The 18257-nt window shown below is 37.7% G+C and overlaps 1 protein-coding gene across 2 annotated transcripts in view; it reads right to left on the bottom strand.

Annotated features, from left to right (window-relative positions):
- SPINK5 (serine peptidase inhibitor Kazal type 5) overlaps positions 1–18257 on the bottom strand; it is a gene marked incomplete at both ends in the record, with an annotated part of 69748 nt that overhangs the window by 8970 nt on the left and 42521 nt on the right. Inside the window, 14 exons of one of the 2 annotated variants that reach the window (XM_080673928.1) lie at positions 1–128; positions 231–311; positions 1228–1300; positions 2081–2208; positions 4281–4359; positions 5047–5174; positions 5775–5847; positions 6764–6891; positions 8328–8424; positions 9848–9975; positions 12408–12471; positions 13113–13240; positions 15625–15712; positions 17529–17656. In XM_080673928.1, the coding sequence (XP_080530054.1) occupies positions 1–128; positions 231–311; positions 1228–1300; positions 2081–2208; positions 4281–4359; positions 5047–5174; positions 5775–5847; positions 6764–6891; positions 8328–8424; positions 9848–9975; positions 12408–12471; positions 13113–13240; positions 15625–15712; positions 17529–17656 (1451 nt within the window). The remainder of the gene's footprint in view (positions 129–230; positions 312–1227; positions 1301–2080; positions 2209–4280; positions 4360–5046; positions 5175–5774; positions 5848–6763; positions 6892–8327; positions 8425–9847; positions 9976–12407; positions 12472–13112; positions 13241–15624; positions 15713–17528; positions 17657–18257) is intronic. The other variant, XM_080673929.1, reaches the window with a different exon arrangement.

An 18257-nucleotide genomic window follows, 5' to 3' on the forward strand; every position in this document is an offset into this window, starting at 1 on the left:
AAGACAGTTCTGCACATGTAGCACTTGTTCTTATACAGCTTTCCATCGGCACCACGCACAGGGTCATTCTCCCGAGTGCAAAGGAGCTCGTCATTCCTCAGGTACCTCCGGAAGTTAGCACACTCGTCCTGGAAAATGAGAAAGACGTGAACGTGGCTGTTCCCTCTAGCTTGGCGGTTTTCTCACACTGGGTTTGAGGGGTCCTGTCTCGGCTCTGGGCTCAGACTCACTGCACTTATCCTGGCAATGGAGGCAAAGGAATGCCCAGACTTCCCGTCCTCTGCTCCTTTCTGACCCTCTTTGCACTGGTCCTGCAAATGCAAGGAAACATAAAACAATGCTTGATAGACCTTCTGGTCTCTCATGGCCTTTCCTTCTATCCTTCCTTTCCCCTATTTGCCACACGGGGTGTACCCTTGGCCAAAGGACATTCTCACAGGAATTTAACTCTACAAATGGGATTGATTATCACTGTTAAAGGACTGAATGACGATGTCTTCTTCGGAGTCTTGAAAAGCAAACAGAAAAGGCAGCATCATGCATGCATGCTATTGATTTGTTGATGCTGAGAAAATCATCTGGAGAAAACAGAAAAAAAGACATCAAGGACAGAAGGGGAGGCTTTGCGATTCGATTAAATTCCTGCGCTGTTAAATCAATGTCAGCAAGCCACCTGAAACCTCCTTTCACATTTAGTGTCAGATATAAGCATGCAGGGGGAGGAGGAAAAGGATTTCACCCTTTATTTTTCAACCCACATTTCTCCCAAGATAAGAGACTAAAGTCGTGGTCGGCAAACTGTGGCTTGCGAGCCACATGCGGCTCTTTGGCCCCTTGAGTGTGGCTCTTCCACAAAATATGACGGCCTGGGCGAGTCTATTTTGAAGAAGTGTTGCTAGAAGAAGTTTAAGTTTAAAAAATTTGGCTCTCAAAAGAAATTTCAATCGTTGTACTGTTGATATTTGGCTCTGTTGACTAATGAGTTTGCCGACCACTGGACTAAAGTAATGACACACTGTAGGAGAATTCTCTACAAAACTGAGAAAAACATGAAACCTCAGAGCCAGGGAAAAAAAAAATCTTATTATGCCTAAAGCGACAATATGGGCAAAATCAATTTTCTTTGAGATAAAACATTAGCATCTGCATTATCCCAACACTGGAGTAGAATTCAAGATCTGAGGATGAAAAGTAAAATAGTTTTCTTCATATTTTTAAAGAAATAACCTTTTTATCATTTGAAGGTTTGTTGTGTGATTTTTCTTCATCATTCTTTTTTCTGTCACTAGCTTCTCGGTCACTGCAGAATAAAAAAGGATAGGGTAGTTTTTCCAGGATTATTATCGAATTTTTTAAACCAAGTATTTCTGCAGTTCTAAACATTAACAAATTCAAGAGTTTTTTCATGCTTCAAAAATACCTAAAATAGTTTTGTTTGATTTTTTACTAATGAATTCTGCTTGTTGGAATTTTCATAATGTATGGCAATGCTTTCAACTTTCCTCAATCCAATTACTATGCTGTCAGAATCATATGATCCTCTCAGGCCATTACTCTTTTCCCCTAGTAGAATCTACTTATGGGTTTCATATAGAGAGTTGCTTCATTTCTCCTTTTTACTTTTCTAATTAAAGCACAACTAAACTCTCCAGTATTGATTGTTCATTATATAGTTTTAGTGCTTTAAAGTTTATAAGCATGTTTAATATTATCTCCTCAAATGCCCATAAAAACTGTATTGGGAAATTATTGTTCCCTTCACATACAGGAGGAGCCGAGGCTCTGTAAAGGGAATTGACCTGTCCCACGTTACTCAGCTGATAAGCTTCCTCTTTGAAAGCCAATAATTTGGGCACAATCCACTAGCTCTCCCCGCTATCCCACATGCTGCTCAACATCACAATGAATTTCTTGTGAGGGTGCTCTAGAAACTTACTGTCCTCTTCTCAAGGGAGGAGCTGTTATTGTATTTGTCACATGTGACTCTAAGTGCCTGGATTTTTAAATTAGGAACTGGTTGGGCTTTCTTTTGGCCATCAGGCACAACATATCCAACTGACCAATAAACCTCCTCACGTACAAGATGCTCTGACACATCGCACACTTGTTGACGTGCATCTTCCCATATGGACCTCGGACCGGGTCATTTTCTCTGGTGCACAAGAGCTTTCCATCTCTCACCAAGCTCCGGAATTCATGGCACTGGTCCTGCCAAAAGGAGCAAAGCAAGATGTTAATAGTCTGGTCTGAAGAACTGAAAACAGGACTGGCTGGTAAGGTCTAAACTCAAAACACTTCAGGGAGACATCTAGAGAAAATAAAATTTTAGAGATGGGATGTGTTTTAAAGGCACTTTATTCAATATATGCTCAGGAAGTTAGGATCCTCTCCACAACATCCCTCTCAAATAACTGTCTTTCCCCAATGGAATTTGCCTTCTAAGGCAGCCCATACCATTTTTATGCCGTTTTCTATTAGGCTGAGCCCAAAACCTGTCTCTCTACAACTGCACCCATTACTCCACACAGAAAAAATAACCCCAGAATGAACTAAAAGATGCTGTTTGGGCAAAACATACTAAAATGTAAACTTTTAGCTTTGTTCCCCAATAACAAAAAAATTTTAATCAAATCTGCATTATATTCCAGGTTCTTTGTTGGGTACTCTGATAGATTTCTTAGTTGTCATAAAAACCCTACAATAAACAGCATTATCCCCATTTTACAGATGAGAAATGTAAGGCTTGGAGAGAATAAGTAACTAAAGTCAATGTTGGATTTGTGATAAAAAAAATCTGCTCATAACCACACTGTTTTCCTTTTCTTCATTGCTTTTACCTGGCAGAAAATGAAACTCCTGTATATTTGTGAGAAAATGAAACTATTTCGTTCCTAAAAAGAAGCCAAAGGAACTGGGTCCACAGGATCTGGCCTCGGTTGAAAGCTTTGGACATCTATAGAAGTTTTTCTTGAACTTCTGTTAAGCCCAAAGAACCAAAGTAGATATGTGGAAAGAGTACCTTAAAAATACTGCCAGTAATTTAGATTATACTTATCCTTCTTTCTTTAAATTGTGATGTCCATAGACCACTCTATAGCTGCTTTTGCTGAGCATTTAAAATTTTTTCTGGAATTCAATATCTGATTAACATATTAAATGTTTCACAGCTATCATTTTTAAAAGCTACCAGAATGATTTCCCTTTCCAGGTGCTCAGCATACAATACATATATGTTTATGATAGCATTCATCTTCCTGTATTGCAACCTTTGCTTTATGGGTGCAATGTCTGGATCTTCCATTTATTCTGTCTGTAGTTATCTTCTCTGAGTTTTTCTGAACTGTAAAATTGGAAAAATACCAGCCACTGCATAGATTTGGGGTTGGTTTAAATATGATAATGCAAATGCTTTGTAAAGCTTATTTCACTTTGCATGAGTAGATAAGACTACAGCTCCCTTTTTGCCACACACACACACACACACACACACACACACACACACACACAATATCTGGACATTTTTTATATATACATACAGAGAGAGGATTTTTTTGTTTTCCATTCTTAAAATAGATAATTAATAATTGAAAAAAATTGACCAGGATTACAAATAGAATAAATGGCCAGTAGATATCACTTGAAGTTGTATAATAAAGCCTTTTCGCAAAACCATTTATTTACCAAAATGCATAGCAGATATTCTCAACATATTTTTAAAAAGATAACTACTACTAAGTTTCATTTTGTTTAGTCAGTATAGACAGTGAAAAGTTGCCTCATTAATGGGAAAACTTTCCTGGGGAAATTTTACTCTTCTAATTGGAGCTCAGAGATGGGTTATAAGAAAGGGTGCTGTGTCATATATTTCGTAGGTGTTGTAAAACATTGACATCATGGGTTAAAGTACAAAACTGAACACAAGATGGCACTGTAATGCCAAGTCGAGAATTTATCATCATGAGCTCCAATGATACATGCTTTCTTATTTGTAACTTTCACTTGGTTATTTTGTTTTTGTCTTAAAACTTCAGAAAAAAAATTTACTTGATAACAACAATAATTTGACAACTGTCACTGGCCCTATAGATGGTCGTAATTGCATCAGAGGTGCTCTTAGGGCATTGATTAACATGCTATTTCTTTGCAAGACATGGCCATGTCTTTCTTGTTTACCATTATTATAGTTATAATGACTACAACAGAGTAGGCATTTCATAAATATTTGTTGGATAAATTAACCATACAAACAACCATCAAATTTAAGTATTGACATATATTACCTGTTTTTCATTGCTCCTTTCTGATGTGTTTTGCCTGTCGTTGTCTTCTTTCTTTTTTCTTTCAGCTGCTTCCCTTTCCCTGGAGGAAAAGAATGGAAAGAAACATTTCAACCAAAGTGGACAACCACTCATTAATTACTAGATCTGTCTTTAAAAATGTGTCATTTTCGTCCTGACGGGTTTGGCTCAGTGGATAGAGCGTCAGCCTGCGGACTGAAGGGTCCCATGTTTGATTCCAGTCAAGGGCATGTACTTTGGTTGCGGGCATATCACCAGTAGGAGGTGTGCAAGAGGCAGCTGATCGATGTTTCTCTCCCATCGATGTTTCTGACTCTCTATCCCTCTCCCTTCCTTTCTGTAAAAAATCAATAAAATATATTTTAATTAAATAAATAAATAAATAAATAAATAAATAAAAATGTGTCATTTTCTCAAATTGATGAGAAATGATCATTATACTTTAAGACTCACAATTAAAGGCCCATTTTTAAAACTTAATTTCTTTATTGTTTTGAGTATTACATAAGTCTCCTTTTCCCCCATTGACCTCTCCCCGGCCACCCCACGACCAGCACATGCCCTCACAGCCTCCCCCCCCCCTATTGTCTGTGTCCATTGGTTGTGCTCATATGCATGCATACAAGTCCTCTGGTTGATCTCTTGCCCCCTCTCTTTTACTCCCAACCCCCCACCCCCGTCTTCCCTCATAGGTTGCTTCTATTACTCTGGTTCTATTTTAAAGGCCCATTTTGGAAAAAATACTCACAGTTTTTCCTTACACATTGCACACTTATTGCCATGTGTCTTGCCATTTGAATCACGGACAGGATCATTTTCTCGGGTGCAGATAAGTTGTCCATTTTTCATTTGGCCTCTAAATTCATCACAGGGATCCTGAAAAGAATGGAAGATTACATTAGGTATGACTGTTTTCATACAGTATTTGATTGGGCTTTGAAATCTGAAGATTTGGGCGGCTCTCTCTATGGAGCATGCCCATGCCTTTCCCTTTCCCTCAGGCATATCTTGCTTCTCTCTTTCTCCTAAGTTCTAATGGCCTTTATTTTGCTGCTGTAACTTGTTCCCTGAGCCCACGCAGCTCAGCTGGCTCATTTCTTCCATGGCTCACTTCTCCTACCTCTATGACTTTCTAAATAAACTCTTGCTTGTATTTGGGGGGGGGCGGGGGCGGGGAGGGGATGGGGGAAGAAGAAAATCTGAAGATTTTGACTCAAAATTTTACTAGGCTGTTGAGAGAATTAAATAAACTACTATTTATAAAAGTGCTTTGTAAAGTATAAGACTGTAAGATTTCCATTTGATATTAAATTTCCACACTGAACAAGTTACCAGTGATATTTACATTAATGATGGCTTCTGATCTAAGGGCAAGATCTTGGTTGGCAACAATGACACTTCTTTCCACATATTTTTGATAGCCAAATGTTGACTTATAGAAAGACCATTCTTGCCAAAACCTAGTTAATGACTCACCTTTCCTGATGCTGATTCAGTCCCATTTGCTCTATAGCCAGAATACGTATTTTTTCCATCTGCTTGTTTTTCCCTAGAAAAGAATCAATAGTCATCTTGTTAACAGGTTTAGTCATCTTGTACTCAGGTTTCAAAGGCCCCTTAGAATTTATGTATCTTAGATCTCTTCCTGAACAGAGAATGTCTCTGCATGTCCCCATCATTGACAGCCAGCGGGGTTATTAAGAAGCTTCCTCGCCTGGCTGGTATGGCTCAGTGGTTGAGCGTCGACCCATGAACCAAGAGGTCCCCGGTTCAATTCCCAGTTATGGCACATGCCCAAGTTGTGGGCTTGATCCCCAGTAGGGGGAGCACAGGAGGCATCTGATCAATGTTTCTCTCTCATCGATGTTTTTATCTCTCTATCCCTCTGCCATCCTCTCTCTCTAACATCAATAAAAACATATTTTAAAAAAAGCTTCTTCATCACAGGTAGATATTCTAGGTAGATCAACTCAAGTAATTTTAAAGTCTCCTTTATTTATTTATGTCCAAATATATCTCCCTGTAATTTCTATCCTTTAGTCTTATTTCACATTTTCAGGACAACACAGAACAAGCCTGCTGATTCATTACATCTTTCTGATATTAACCCTTCAGATATTTAAAGCAAGTTTCAGGTCTCAAAGTCCAGCTTCCTCAGTTATTTCACCTTTTCATCATAAGTTGTAATTTTTAATTCCCCATTAACTCACCATTCTGCTACCTTGATTTGTAGGTCAACTTATTATAATGTTATTTTTTAAAAGTATGGAGCCCATGATAGAAGAAAGATGGAGAAATAACTTAGGATCATGTGTTTTTTAACCTCTTACCATTCCTTAGGGGAAGCAGGAGAAATAGTATTTTGGAATTAACAAAAAGAATAGTTTTCATGTAGGGAACTAGGCATTCATTCAGGAGGACTATGTGGCTATCTTTCAGACATGCCTGTTAATAGAAGTACTCACAGTATCTCTTTACACATGGAACACTTATTGTTGTATGTTTTGCCATTAGCATCACGTACGGGATCACTCTCCCTGGTACAGCTGAGTTTTCCATTTTTCATATTATCCCGAAACTCAGCACATTGGTCCTAAAAAGAGAGAAGAGAACAGGTTTTCTGGATTACGTGGTCTGTTGTATCATTATTAAATTTGTTAAACAATTTGAGTAAGGAATGTTCTTATCAACCTTCTCTTACATGGAATATAAGATCTAGGATTGCTATCTACAGGAAAAAGTGGGCTGGGACCACCCATATCCTATGATGGTCAGTTGTCATGCCTAATTTTGCTGCTTTTAATGTTCCACACAGGGAAATGACAAAGTTGGTGAAATTTAACAGCATAGATCAAGGGTCAGCTATCACATAACCTACAGGACTAATCTGTCCTGTTGCCTGCCTGTTCTTATATACAATGTTTTATGTATAAAATTTGAAATACCCTCATTCATTCTAGATATTATTTATGGCTGCTTTCCCACAACAATGTCAGAGTTGAATGTTGCAACAGCCACTATATGACCCACAATACCCAAAATATTTACTATCTGGACTTTTAAAAAATTGCTGACCTCTGCTGTAGGAAGGAAAAAGGAATGTTGGGAGAAAGTATAAAGTTATGCAAAATGCCAAGGAAGATATACTTGAGCAGAGTATAGAGAAGACAGACAAAGGTTCTTCATAGGTCTATTACTTGAGAATGAGAACTCAGCCTCCTAAAGGAGAAAAGACAGAAAAAGAGAAACACCAAAATTTGTCAAAGGCAAATATTGGGCCTGTGTCAGATCTAGAAGTGAAGAAATGGTCTTGATATCCCAAGGTTGTAAGGAGAGGAATAGGGGGGCTATAATCTTATGAAATTGTGTTCACACACTCAAGGCGTGGGCTTATATGCAACACTGTCATGCTGACATTTAAGAATATCTCAGGAAATATGCTAAACACTTGCCTGAATTATTGTATATTATCCCTGTAAGAGTACTGCTAAGTCAGGGACACTAGGGTTCAGTGAGATGAAGTAACTGATCGAATGCTTCACAAGTCTTAAGTGAAAGGGGCAGAGTTGTGCCCAAATTATCTGATCCCAAAAACTATGCTCTTTCACCATATTATGCTGCCTTGGACCAACAGAAAATATACCTCAACAAAGTGACTGCATTCAGGGAAAGCAAGAAAAATAAAAGAAAATGAAGAGCATGTAACACTGATGTGAAACCACGTTTACACCATGTTCTCTCCTGTGATCCATATTGACATGAGAGCTAGTCTGTAGAAAGAGAAGCCAGGAGACTGGGATAAGGCCATCACATTGATTATTCCAGGTATGAAGAGGACACAATGAGCACTGGAGAGACTAAAAATTGCTGAGGTATTACCCTAATGTTTTAAGGGGACGGCCCACTGTTCTTCCAAGGACATTTTCACACTCAGCACTGCACACATTCACTTTGTACCATAGCCTTTGCCATGGTCCTACTGTCAATGAGTGAGCTCACCCTGGTTATGAAATTAGAGGTATCTCTCACCTGAGCTTTCCCTCCACCACCACCGTTGGAACCATGCTCTGTAGCAATTCTTTGCTTTTCTGCTTCTTTTCTCGTTCTTTCTTCATTTTCTTTCTGGCTGGAAATTAGAAAGTGGGAGGCAGGGGATAATAGATTACAGAGTGGAGTGCATGCCTATGCATTTCTCATCATTTGGCCAAATTAGATTGGTACAGAATTCACCAGCACTTATTGAACATCTAGTATGTTGCAGGCCTTCTTCGAAAATAAAAAGATGAATTATGCGGAGTCCTCATTGCCATAGAAGGAAACCAATATATACAAATCACAAACAAGACCAGTTGAGCAATTAATTAGTATTTCATAAAGGCTCACTGAATCTCCAGGTATTTCTCTCAATTACTTCATATTTAAGAGGTCCAAAAATAACTATCTTCTTTACCGAATGTGTCCTTACTCCTGATTCTCTCCCTTCCATGAAGAACAAAACACTGCAGTCACCTCTCACTGCTCCCTCTTGGTCGGCTCAGATAGCTGTTGCCACATAACAACGATTTCACCTTCACAGTATCTCCCATGCTGATCCGCTCGCCTTCTATCCTATTTCCCGGGCTCCAGTGACTTTACACTGGGTCTTTGCGAACCTCTACCACCACCCGGAGTATTCTTAATTTTAGTCCCTCCCTTCTGTTATTCTCCTTTATACTGCTGACATATGAATCTTCTTAAAGGAATCATATTCATCTACTACTTAAAAATTTAGCAGCCTTTCCACTCTATATAGGATTGACTGAAAATCCTTGATCTGGCATTCAAAGATGGTGAAGTGGCTAAGTATTAACTAAACTTAAAAACTTGCACTTTACTGTACATATAACAGTTTTCTTAATTTTACATCTTTACCTATGCTGTTCCCTTCTTTTGCTCTCATTCCTTTCAGTCCTGTCCTCATATTATCCAAATTATAAGGTCAAGTTCTATAGCTGAACTATTAACTTTCCCTTCCCTGAAGTAGTATAACATATTGTCTACCTCATTTTTCATTTAGCAGCATATTATATTAACTAATGCCCATGTCTATGTCTAATGAACTATATGATTTCTTGAAAGATTCTTTCATTCATCTTTGTAAAACCATTATACACATTATACATTGTAGATGTTCAGTAAATGACTGTTGAATGACAAATAATGTAGTTGTACTTCCAAACATTGTGTAAAGAGCTAATTTTCATTTCCTAAAAATGTGGTATTTTCAAAAATATAGATAGAGTAGTTAGATTGCTTTTAAATTGGCATGTTTTCTTCCCAGAGGAAATTTAAAAATAATCCAGAAAAGGGATCCAATGATAGCAAAGGACTAACAATTCTATCGAGACAAATGTTGTGATCTATTGATAGGCTCCACCCCAGAACTAATGGAGAATATAGTAACAATCTAATATATTGTCTATTTCTAGAATTGCAATATTTATTATCTCCCAGCTCTTTGCCTCCCCAACTCTGCTGACCCACAGCAGGGGCTTCCTTTGTACACTCACAAGACTGATTTACACATGGCACACTTGTTGCCATGGGTCTTGCCATCTGGACCACGCACAGGATCATTTTCTCGTGTGCAAAAGAGATTTCCATTTTGCATTAGGCTCCGAAATTCACCGCATGTATCCTAAAAGGAGGAGAAAAGGTAAGAGCCTGAGTATTTTCTTGGAAATTGCTTTGTTGGGTTCCTAATAAGTGCTTCCTAGAAAAAAAAGGGAAAATGACCTAAGGATTTCTTTTCTGGCAATTGTTTTGCTCAATCCCTACTAAGCACACAGGACTTAAAAGGTGGCATATCTTCCCCCCCCCCCCCTTGAGATTTAGTCCCTGAATTCAGACTGAAGTTGCAATCACAAGCAAGCAATAATCTTTTAATAAAGTGGGTTCTCTGAGGACTGGTCACATTTCTTACTCTGGGTTTTATTGTCCATCTCTGTATAATAATAAAAAAAACACACCACAAAACACTGGACACATCATAGAAGAAAAAAAAAAAGGGTTTAGATAGAACTTCAAAGTTTATCTGGTCCAACCATCATACTATATCTAAATCCCCTTTATATCATGCCCGCCAAGAAGTTACCTAATTTGCACAGGAATACCTGAGGAATAAGGAATCCATTACCCTCCATATAGTTCATTCCAAAATTTCTATTAGATTGTTCTAACAAATTAGCCATAGTGCTACTTTTGGAGAATCTTAGAAAATAATAAATCCTATAGGATCCCTAGTCTTAGGTTTGATTCTTCTAAGATGTCATTACAATTAGGATGAGTATGTTTCTTTAGACCAGTAAACAAAGTCCAATTATTTTACTTCCCTCAGAGAAACTGAGAATAATTTTCTTCACATGTTTGGAGAAAGCTTTCTTGTCCTTCTCCCTGTGTTCTCTTCCAAGAGCTAAACATCCAAGATACTCAGTCATTCTGTTTCAATCATCTGTACCATTTCTCATTCTGAATTCTTCCCCTTTCCTAAAGAATCTAACATAATATGCCAGGTGTGTCTGGACAGGCACTAACATTTTGACAGCTATTGCATACTGTTAATTACAATTCCAGTCTGCCATCAAGAGACCTCAGATGGGGGGGTGCCTCTCTGTGCCTCAGTTACCTCACCTATAAAATGGAAGTGTATTCCACTTGGTTAAAATAATAAAGACCATTATGCATTAAGTATTCCATATATGTCTTGGGTTGTTAAGAGAATAACATGAAATAATACACATGACTGACATCTCAGAGGTACTCAGAAAATGTTCGTTCCAGAATTATCTGAGGAATTAATAGAGAGTAAGAAATCACTTAAGATCATAGAGTATCAATTAGGATTGACTTTGAGGGGTTTTATTTGTTGGTTTGCATCTTTTAGTTCAAACTCAATGAGGACAAAAGTGAGTTTTTCTCCCAGCTCTGCTTTAAGGTTTGCCGCCAGATTTCCTAACTGGTCATAGTTATCAAAAAGAAATGTGGTATGAGAGGACAGTTTGTTGGTAGTAGCTAATATGAAATAAGAAATAGTCTGATTCTGAAGAACTTCCTCTTGTAGATGTTGAAAAGTGATCAGATGAGCATATCATATCATTTTAAAATCCGGACCCACAATTGTGGGGAATAAACTTGTAAAAAAAACAACTATCAAGCAGAATTCCAAGTGTGATACTTTTGTTTAGAAATTATTTTTAATGTCAATAGTTTTTGGTGGGGGCAAGAAAATGATCCCAAAATTGGAAAAAATCTAACTGGAATTAGTCCTTTTAAATCAAGAAAATATTATTTGGGAAAGTTGCTTTTCTATTTTCCCCCAAACTGCTGGCACCAGAAATATTTAAGGGTAAAGCAAGAAACAAACCCAGTTTGACCAAATGTGGCCATCTAAAAACTGCATGGTGGGATAGAAATAACGCTAGATCAATGGACACAAGACACTCGGGGGGTGGGATGAGGGCATGTGCCAGGGGGTAGGGGAGGCTGGGGGAAGGTCAATGGGGGTAAAAGGGAGATATATGTACTACTATTTGTAATACTTTAAACAATAAAATTAAATTAAAAAAAAAGAAATAATGCTAGATCGGTATCAGGGAGTCCAGGTTTGGATTCCATTGTTTCCATGTTTCAATTGTAAAAACTCTGAAATATGAAGTCATGGATTCTGACATCAATATCCCCATTACGTTTCTAAGCAAGTACTTCTTTCTATCTGCTTTAAATTGTCACTTAAAAATATGGGAATAAGTTAAATTAGGTGTTTGCAAGTAAAACTATGGCCTGGGAGCAAATATGGCCCACCAGAGTTTTTGCAAATAAAGTTTTATTGGAACACATCCATGCGCATTTGCTTTAGATCTACAATAGCAAATAGAGACTCTGTGACAGAGAGCAAACAACCACAATATAAAATATCTACTTTCTGGCCCTTTAAGAAAATTTCTTCAACCCCAGGACTAAATGAACCTTGAGTTCTCTCACACAGGCTTCAGTAATTTCAGGAATTATTTTTAAAGAGAAACTACAAAACCTCATTCTTTCACTGTGGTCTGAACACTCCAGGACAGTTACCTTTTCGGTTTCTCTCTTAACTTTTGTTCTGGATTCAGCTTCTTTTTCTTTTGCTTCTTGCTGGCTATAGGAGAGAATGGGTGGAAAGAATCATTCCCAGCACCCAGTACATATTATCCTAAAGGGGAAGTCTCTCCAGATAGAAATATTCCATTCCTTCCATATCACAACCAACTGAGCTTGGGAGTAAAAAGGCAAATGCACACCCCCGGATTATTCTTGCTTTTAGTGTTGCTTAAACAATAAGACATGCCACAGTGAGCCAGCAAATACATTTTCACCATATTTCTTTTAGAAAATAGAGATTTGTCCTTCTCCCCAGAATGCAGCTAGAATACTTAAAAACAGTGACTAGATATTAGCAAATTTTCAACTGATAGGCCCAATGATTACATCTTTAGGTTATTCATGACAGTACGTATGCAGAGAACAGAAATCTCCATCCTTGTATGCCATTAGCTCGGGGGAGTTTCCCCTTAGCACATGGTCCTCCCTTGATGGTGATTCAAGTGCCTTTCAGAGCACTGATACAAAGAAATGCACTAACTCTAGGGCTTTATCATAGGAAACCCCCAAACTCAATTCAAAGATAGCCTTCAATTTCTACCTCCTAGAGAAAACCTCCAATATCCTCTCTGTTGCCCGCCCCAGATGAAGGTATCATCTCCAATCACCAAATCACCAATTGGCTGAAAATCTACTCACAAGAAGGCCTCGCACATGGAACAGGTGTTTCCATGGATTTTCCCATCCAGGCCCTCAATGGGGTCATTCTCTCTGGTGCAGGGAAGTCGTCCATTCCTTATATAGTTACGGTATTCACTGCACAGCTCCTGCCAAGAATCAGGTAACTAAGTATTAGAAAGCTTCCTCACATTACCCCTTTGAAAACTATGATATAATGAACCAAAACATAATTGTAAATGGAAAAGGTGATGCAGAAGATTGATAATAGCCAAGATGCTTTTCAGAGGCCCAGGTCACACATTATTTGGAATATAAGATTGTTGTTCCATATATTATTAGAAAACCTTCAATTCAATGTAAATATTATTCTCTGCTTGGCAGCAGGAGATATATAAAGAAGTATAATTTATTGTTCCTTTTGTAAGGAAATTTGTGGGAAGCACGACAATAGCTCCCAACCCCCAAATTTGTATGAGCCCTAGTACCCAGGGCTTGTGAATATATCACCTTAGGGCAAAAGGAATTCGCAGATGTGATTGAAGATGGGAGACTGAGATGGGTAGATTATCCTGGAAAATTCTAGTGTGCTCAATGTAATCACAAAGTTCAGCCCTTAAAACTGGGAGAATGAGACAGATGAGATAGTGAGAGGGAGACATGACAGCAAAAAAAAATAGAGATGCAATGTTGTTGAATGACGAAGGGGGTTCAAGAGCAAAGGGACATGAATGGCCTCTAGATGCTAGAAAAGCAAAGAGACAAACTGTTCCCTGGATATTCTAGAAATGAACACATCCTACCAATCCTTTGATTTAGCCCAGTGAGATGTGTGCCAGACTTCTAGCCTAAAGAACTATAAGTCAATAAGTCTGTATTATTTTTAAGCTACCAAGCTTGTGGTAATTTGTTAGAGAAAATAATTTTTATTTTCTTTTGAAGAAATACATAGAAGCATTTATAAGTTAGAATACAACAAATTAGATAATTGAGAAATAAAGAAAAATTATTGGCATACAAGATGATAGAGCTATTAAGTATATTGTATAAATGGAGAAAATCTTCAGGGAGTCCCTAATACTGATTCTGAGCCATGAAAATTGGTCAGAATTTTGATGGACAGAGGAAAGGTACATTCATGACTGAATATGAGTAAGACCGTGTAGAAGGTAAAATTCATTGTATGTATAATATTGAGGACTTTAGATATGTGGGGGGCTGTGCTGTTATATACTAATGGATAACTTCCTTGAGATGTCATTAAAAAAATAATAAAATAGTGTCTTTCTGTTATTAATGAGAAAACTAAGACACAAACATGTCAACCGTTTGACCACTGGTGTGGAGATGGATGAAGCCAGAATTTGAACCCTGACAGTCTGAGTCCAGAGTCATGTTTTTAACCTCAACTTTATTGAGTCCATAAGAATGGGAGCCCTGAATTAATGCTTGGCAAGAAGCAACAAGGTGACCAGTACGTCTGGACAAGGGTAGCAATGGGTAGAATCATAGGAAATGAGGTCTGAGAGGTGGCAGAGGTCAGATTGTGTATGGCATTGGAAGCCACTAGAATGACCTTGGTTTTTATTCTGAGTGAGATGAGAAGACACTGGGTAGCATAACCTGTCTTATATTTTTAAATAATTACTTTAGCTTTAGAGTTGGGAGTAGATTGTAGGATGCAAACATAAGAGTGGGGAGAAGAAATGAGATCTTCCAAATTAGAAAAGGATAAAGAAAATAAGTAATAAAGATCTGAGGCATAGCCTATGGGAAAATTACAAATTGAAACAGCATGTAAAATCTAAAATACATCATGGGCATTAAAGCTAGAACTTGTGGTCCAATTGCTTGCTCTCAAATTACTAATTATATACAGTCCTGAACTTCTTATCTGAGCCTCTGAATCCTCTTCTATAAAATACAGATAGTAATACATTCCTTGAATGATTACTACAAAGATCAGTCATAAAATTGTTAGACCACATTGCATACAGTAGCAATGAAATAATTAATAGCCATCACCATTATCATTGTCATTATCGTCGTTGTCATCATCACCTCATTATCATCATCATGGAGATGTTAAGAAGCAAACCCAAGGCTAAATGATGCTATGGAGTAATTTCTCCAAAATCTCACAGAAAATTAATTGGGATGAAAACTTAGGTAATTTTCTTTCTTTAACTAATAAACACCTTTACATGACACGGTATGGGGGAAATCTAAAATCTTCCTCTATTGGATTGCATTCAGACAACAAGACAATCTGCATGTACTTCTTTATTGGGATAATATAATTCACATGCTTAGAGAAAAGGGTGGTTGACCTCATCTCAAATGCACAAGCAACTAGATCCAAGTTGTTATGAATAAACTGAACCGGAAGAAGGGATCTTCATATACATGAGGATCCAAATACATATTCTCAGTTTGAGAAGTGACTACAGACACTAGGATTGGGAGGAGGGAGCAAGGCCTGGCTTAATAAGAATTTAATAGGTGAGCAGCTCCGATGACCTGAAATACCTACCTGTACTGCTTCTCTCTTAAATTTCTCAGCTTCACCTTTCTCCTTTACTTCCTTGTCAGTGTTTTTCTTCTCTTCTTCTTCAAGCTCACTGCAATAAAAAAAGAAGATACAAGCTAAATACAATTTTTCATTCTCTTTGGTAATGTATTTTTCAGAAGGAATGAGGATCTTTCAGACCAAAGGTCAGATTCAGTCTTCAGTACAATTTTATCCAGTTCAAGAGGTGCTAATACTTTGCCCATTTATGCAGATAAATTCAGTAGTTCCCAGCATCATTTAAAAATTAAAACCAGCATGATTTTTTATCAGTATGTGAACTTGAGGTGGTCTTTTTTCTATTAGTCTGTGCCTTCAACCAAGAAAGCCTCAACTGCCTTGATTTTTTTAAAAATTGTGAAACTTTTCCTGTTTAAACAACTACCACATCAATGTTAAATAAAGGGATGAAACCAAGTCAAAAAATGGGTCCATAATCAAAATAAACCATGTTTCACTATAACATAAAAATTATAAATATTATTTTAATGGCATTAATAATATTCAAGTTGAAATTCAAGTTTTAGAGTGCAATAATGATTTAAGCCCAAGAAGTTTCAACAACTAATATTTGGAGGTTGATCATGAGCCTGACTGACATTCTTGCCATTTTCTACTAACATGAAGCATAGTAAAGCTGGAAAATATCCTTAGCCTTTATCACGTCTAACCTAGTCATCACCTCACTAGCAAATCCAGCAGGTGAGAGAAAAGCCCTAATTTCTGCCCTGCCCTGTTAATCTCTTTTTAAGGAATTTAAATCCTATACTTAACACTGGAAGAAGACATGGGAAAGTTAAGGAGCAACACTAACTTTGCACCTCTTTCAGGAGATATTATTTAAATATTTTTCTCAACATTTATTTTAGCTTGAGGCTCGATAGGAGATTAGGAGTCTAAGGAGGAGAAGAACTAGAGGTGGTAATATGTCATTAGAGCCTCCTGTATTTTTTTTATTTTTATTTTTTGTTAATCCTCACCAGAGGATATTTTTTCCATTGCTTTTCAGAGAGAGTGGGAAGGAAGGAGAGAGGGGGAGAGGGAGAGAGAGATATGTGAGAGAGAAACATGGATTGGCTGCCTCCCAAATGCTCTCCCACCAGGGACTAGGGAGCAAACCCACAAACCAGGTATGTGCCGTTGACTAGGAATAGAACCTGCAACTCTTTGGTGTGCAGGCTGATGCTCTAACCGTCTAACTAAACTGGCTAGGGTGAGCTTCTCCTGTATTGTCCCACACAATGGAATAACACAATGGCCTATTAGGCCCTGGACCTGGCTTACCAAGAAGACATTTTAATAAACAGCTATGACATGGGCCTGCCTCTTAGGAGTTTAACTCTCTACACTAAACCACATCTCAGAGTATTTATTCCACCTGTGTATAGTAATATTTCTGAAAGGATAAATATGATTCTCTCTAGTCCATTTCTTATTCAGGTTACTTTAAGAGTCTTTATATACCAGACCCACAGACCTTTGTCTAAATGGTTTTCCCTTAACCAATATCTGAATATACTCACAGAATCGTAAAATGTCAGGGGTTGGAGAGAGACCAAAGAGATCATCCCACCCAGATTATCAAAATTCTGCTCACTTTGTTATTAATGATAATTATCAAATGTTAAGGAAATTTTGGCACTAAATTAAGACATTTTCCCCCATTGCTTAATTAGGAGATAGAAGGATTATTAAATAGAGAATAACATTGTCACTGTGATTCAACATTACCTAATGTCTTGTCCAAGTGCTTTTAAAATTACCTAGCATACAGTATATAATCTATACCTCTCTGAAAAAAAAATGTGAGATTCAGGGATGATTAATGATGAAGAAATTACATGGGAGAGATAGGGGTAGATACTCACAACACAGCTGCACACATAGCACACTTGTTTCCATGCATTTTGCCATCTGGGCCACGGACAGGGTCATTCTCCCTGGTGCATATGAGCATTCCATTCCTCACTTGGCTCCGAAACTCATTGCAGAACTCCTGGAAAATGAAGAAAATATTTTCTCAGAGAAGTTTTCTACCCTTCTTGTACCTGTGCCTATTAAGAGAAATAGGCAAAGAGTAAGAAGGAAAAATCAGTAAGTCTTTTCAAAGCTCATGTCACAGACTCAGAATTGTCCTGGCACTAAAATGGATCTGTAAACATCCTCATCATTCTCCTGAGGGTGCTTACCATCCAGTTGTAGAAGAAGGCTGATACGATTGATAAAGAACAATATATATGGTGTGTTGCACATCAGTCTATAAAAGCTATGGAAGATCAAAGGTGAGAAGAATCAATAGGCCTCAAAAGAGAGGAACTGATAATATTGCTGAGCCTTCATGAGGAAGAAAGGAAATCTTTCCATTTGCAACAATTTGGATGCAACTTGAGGGCACGATGCTAAGTAAAATAAGTGAGGCAGAGAAAGACAAATACTGTATGATCTTACTTCTATGTGGAAATGAAAAAAAAAAAAAAAGCCGAATTCATAGAAACAGAAAGTAGAATGTTACCAAAGGATTGGAGGGCAGGGGGGAAAATGGGGAGATGTCAGTCAAAGGGTACAAACTTCTAGTTATAAGTCAAATCAGCTCTGGG

The sequence above is a fragment of the Plecotus auritus genome, assembly GCF_963455305.1.
Source record: "Plecotus auritus genome assembly, chromosome: 6".
Classification (NCBI taxonomy): Eukaryota; Metazoa; Chordata; class Mammalia; order Chiroptera; family Vespertilionidae; genus Plecotus; species Plecotus auritus.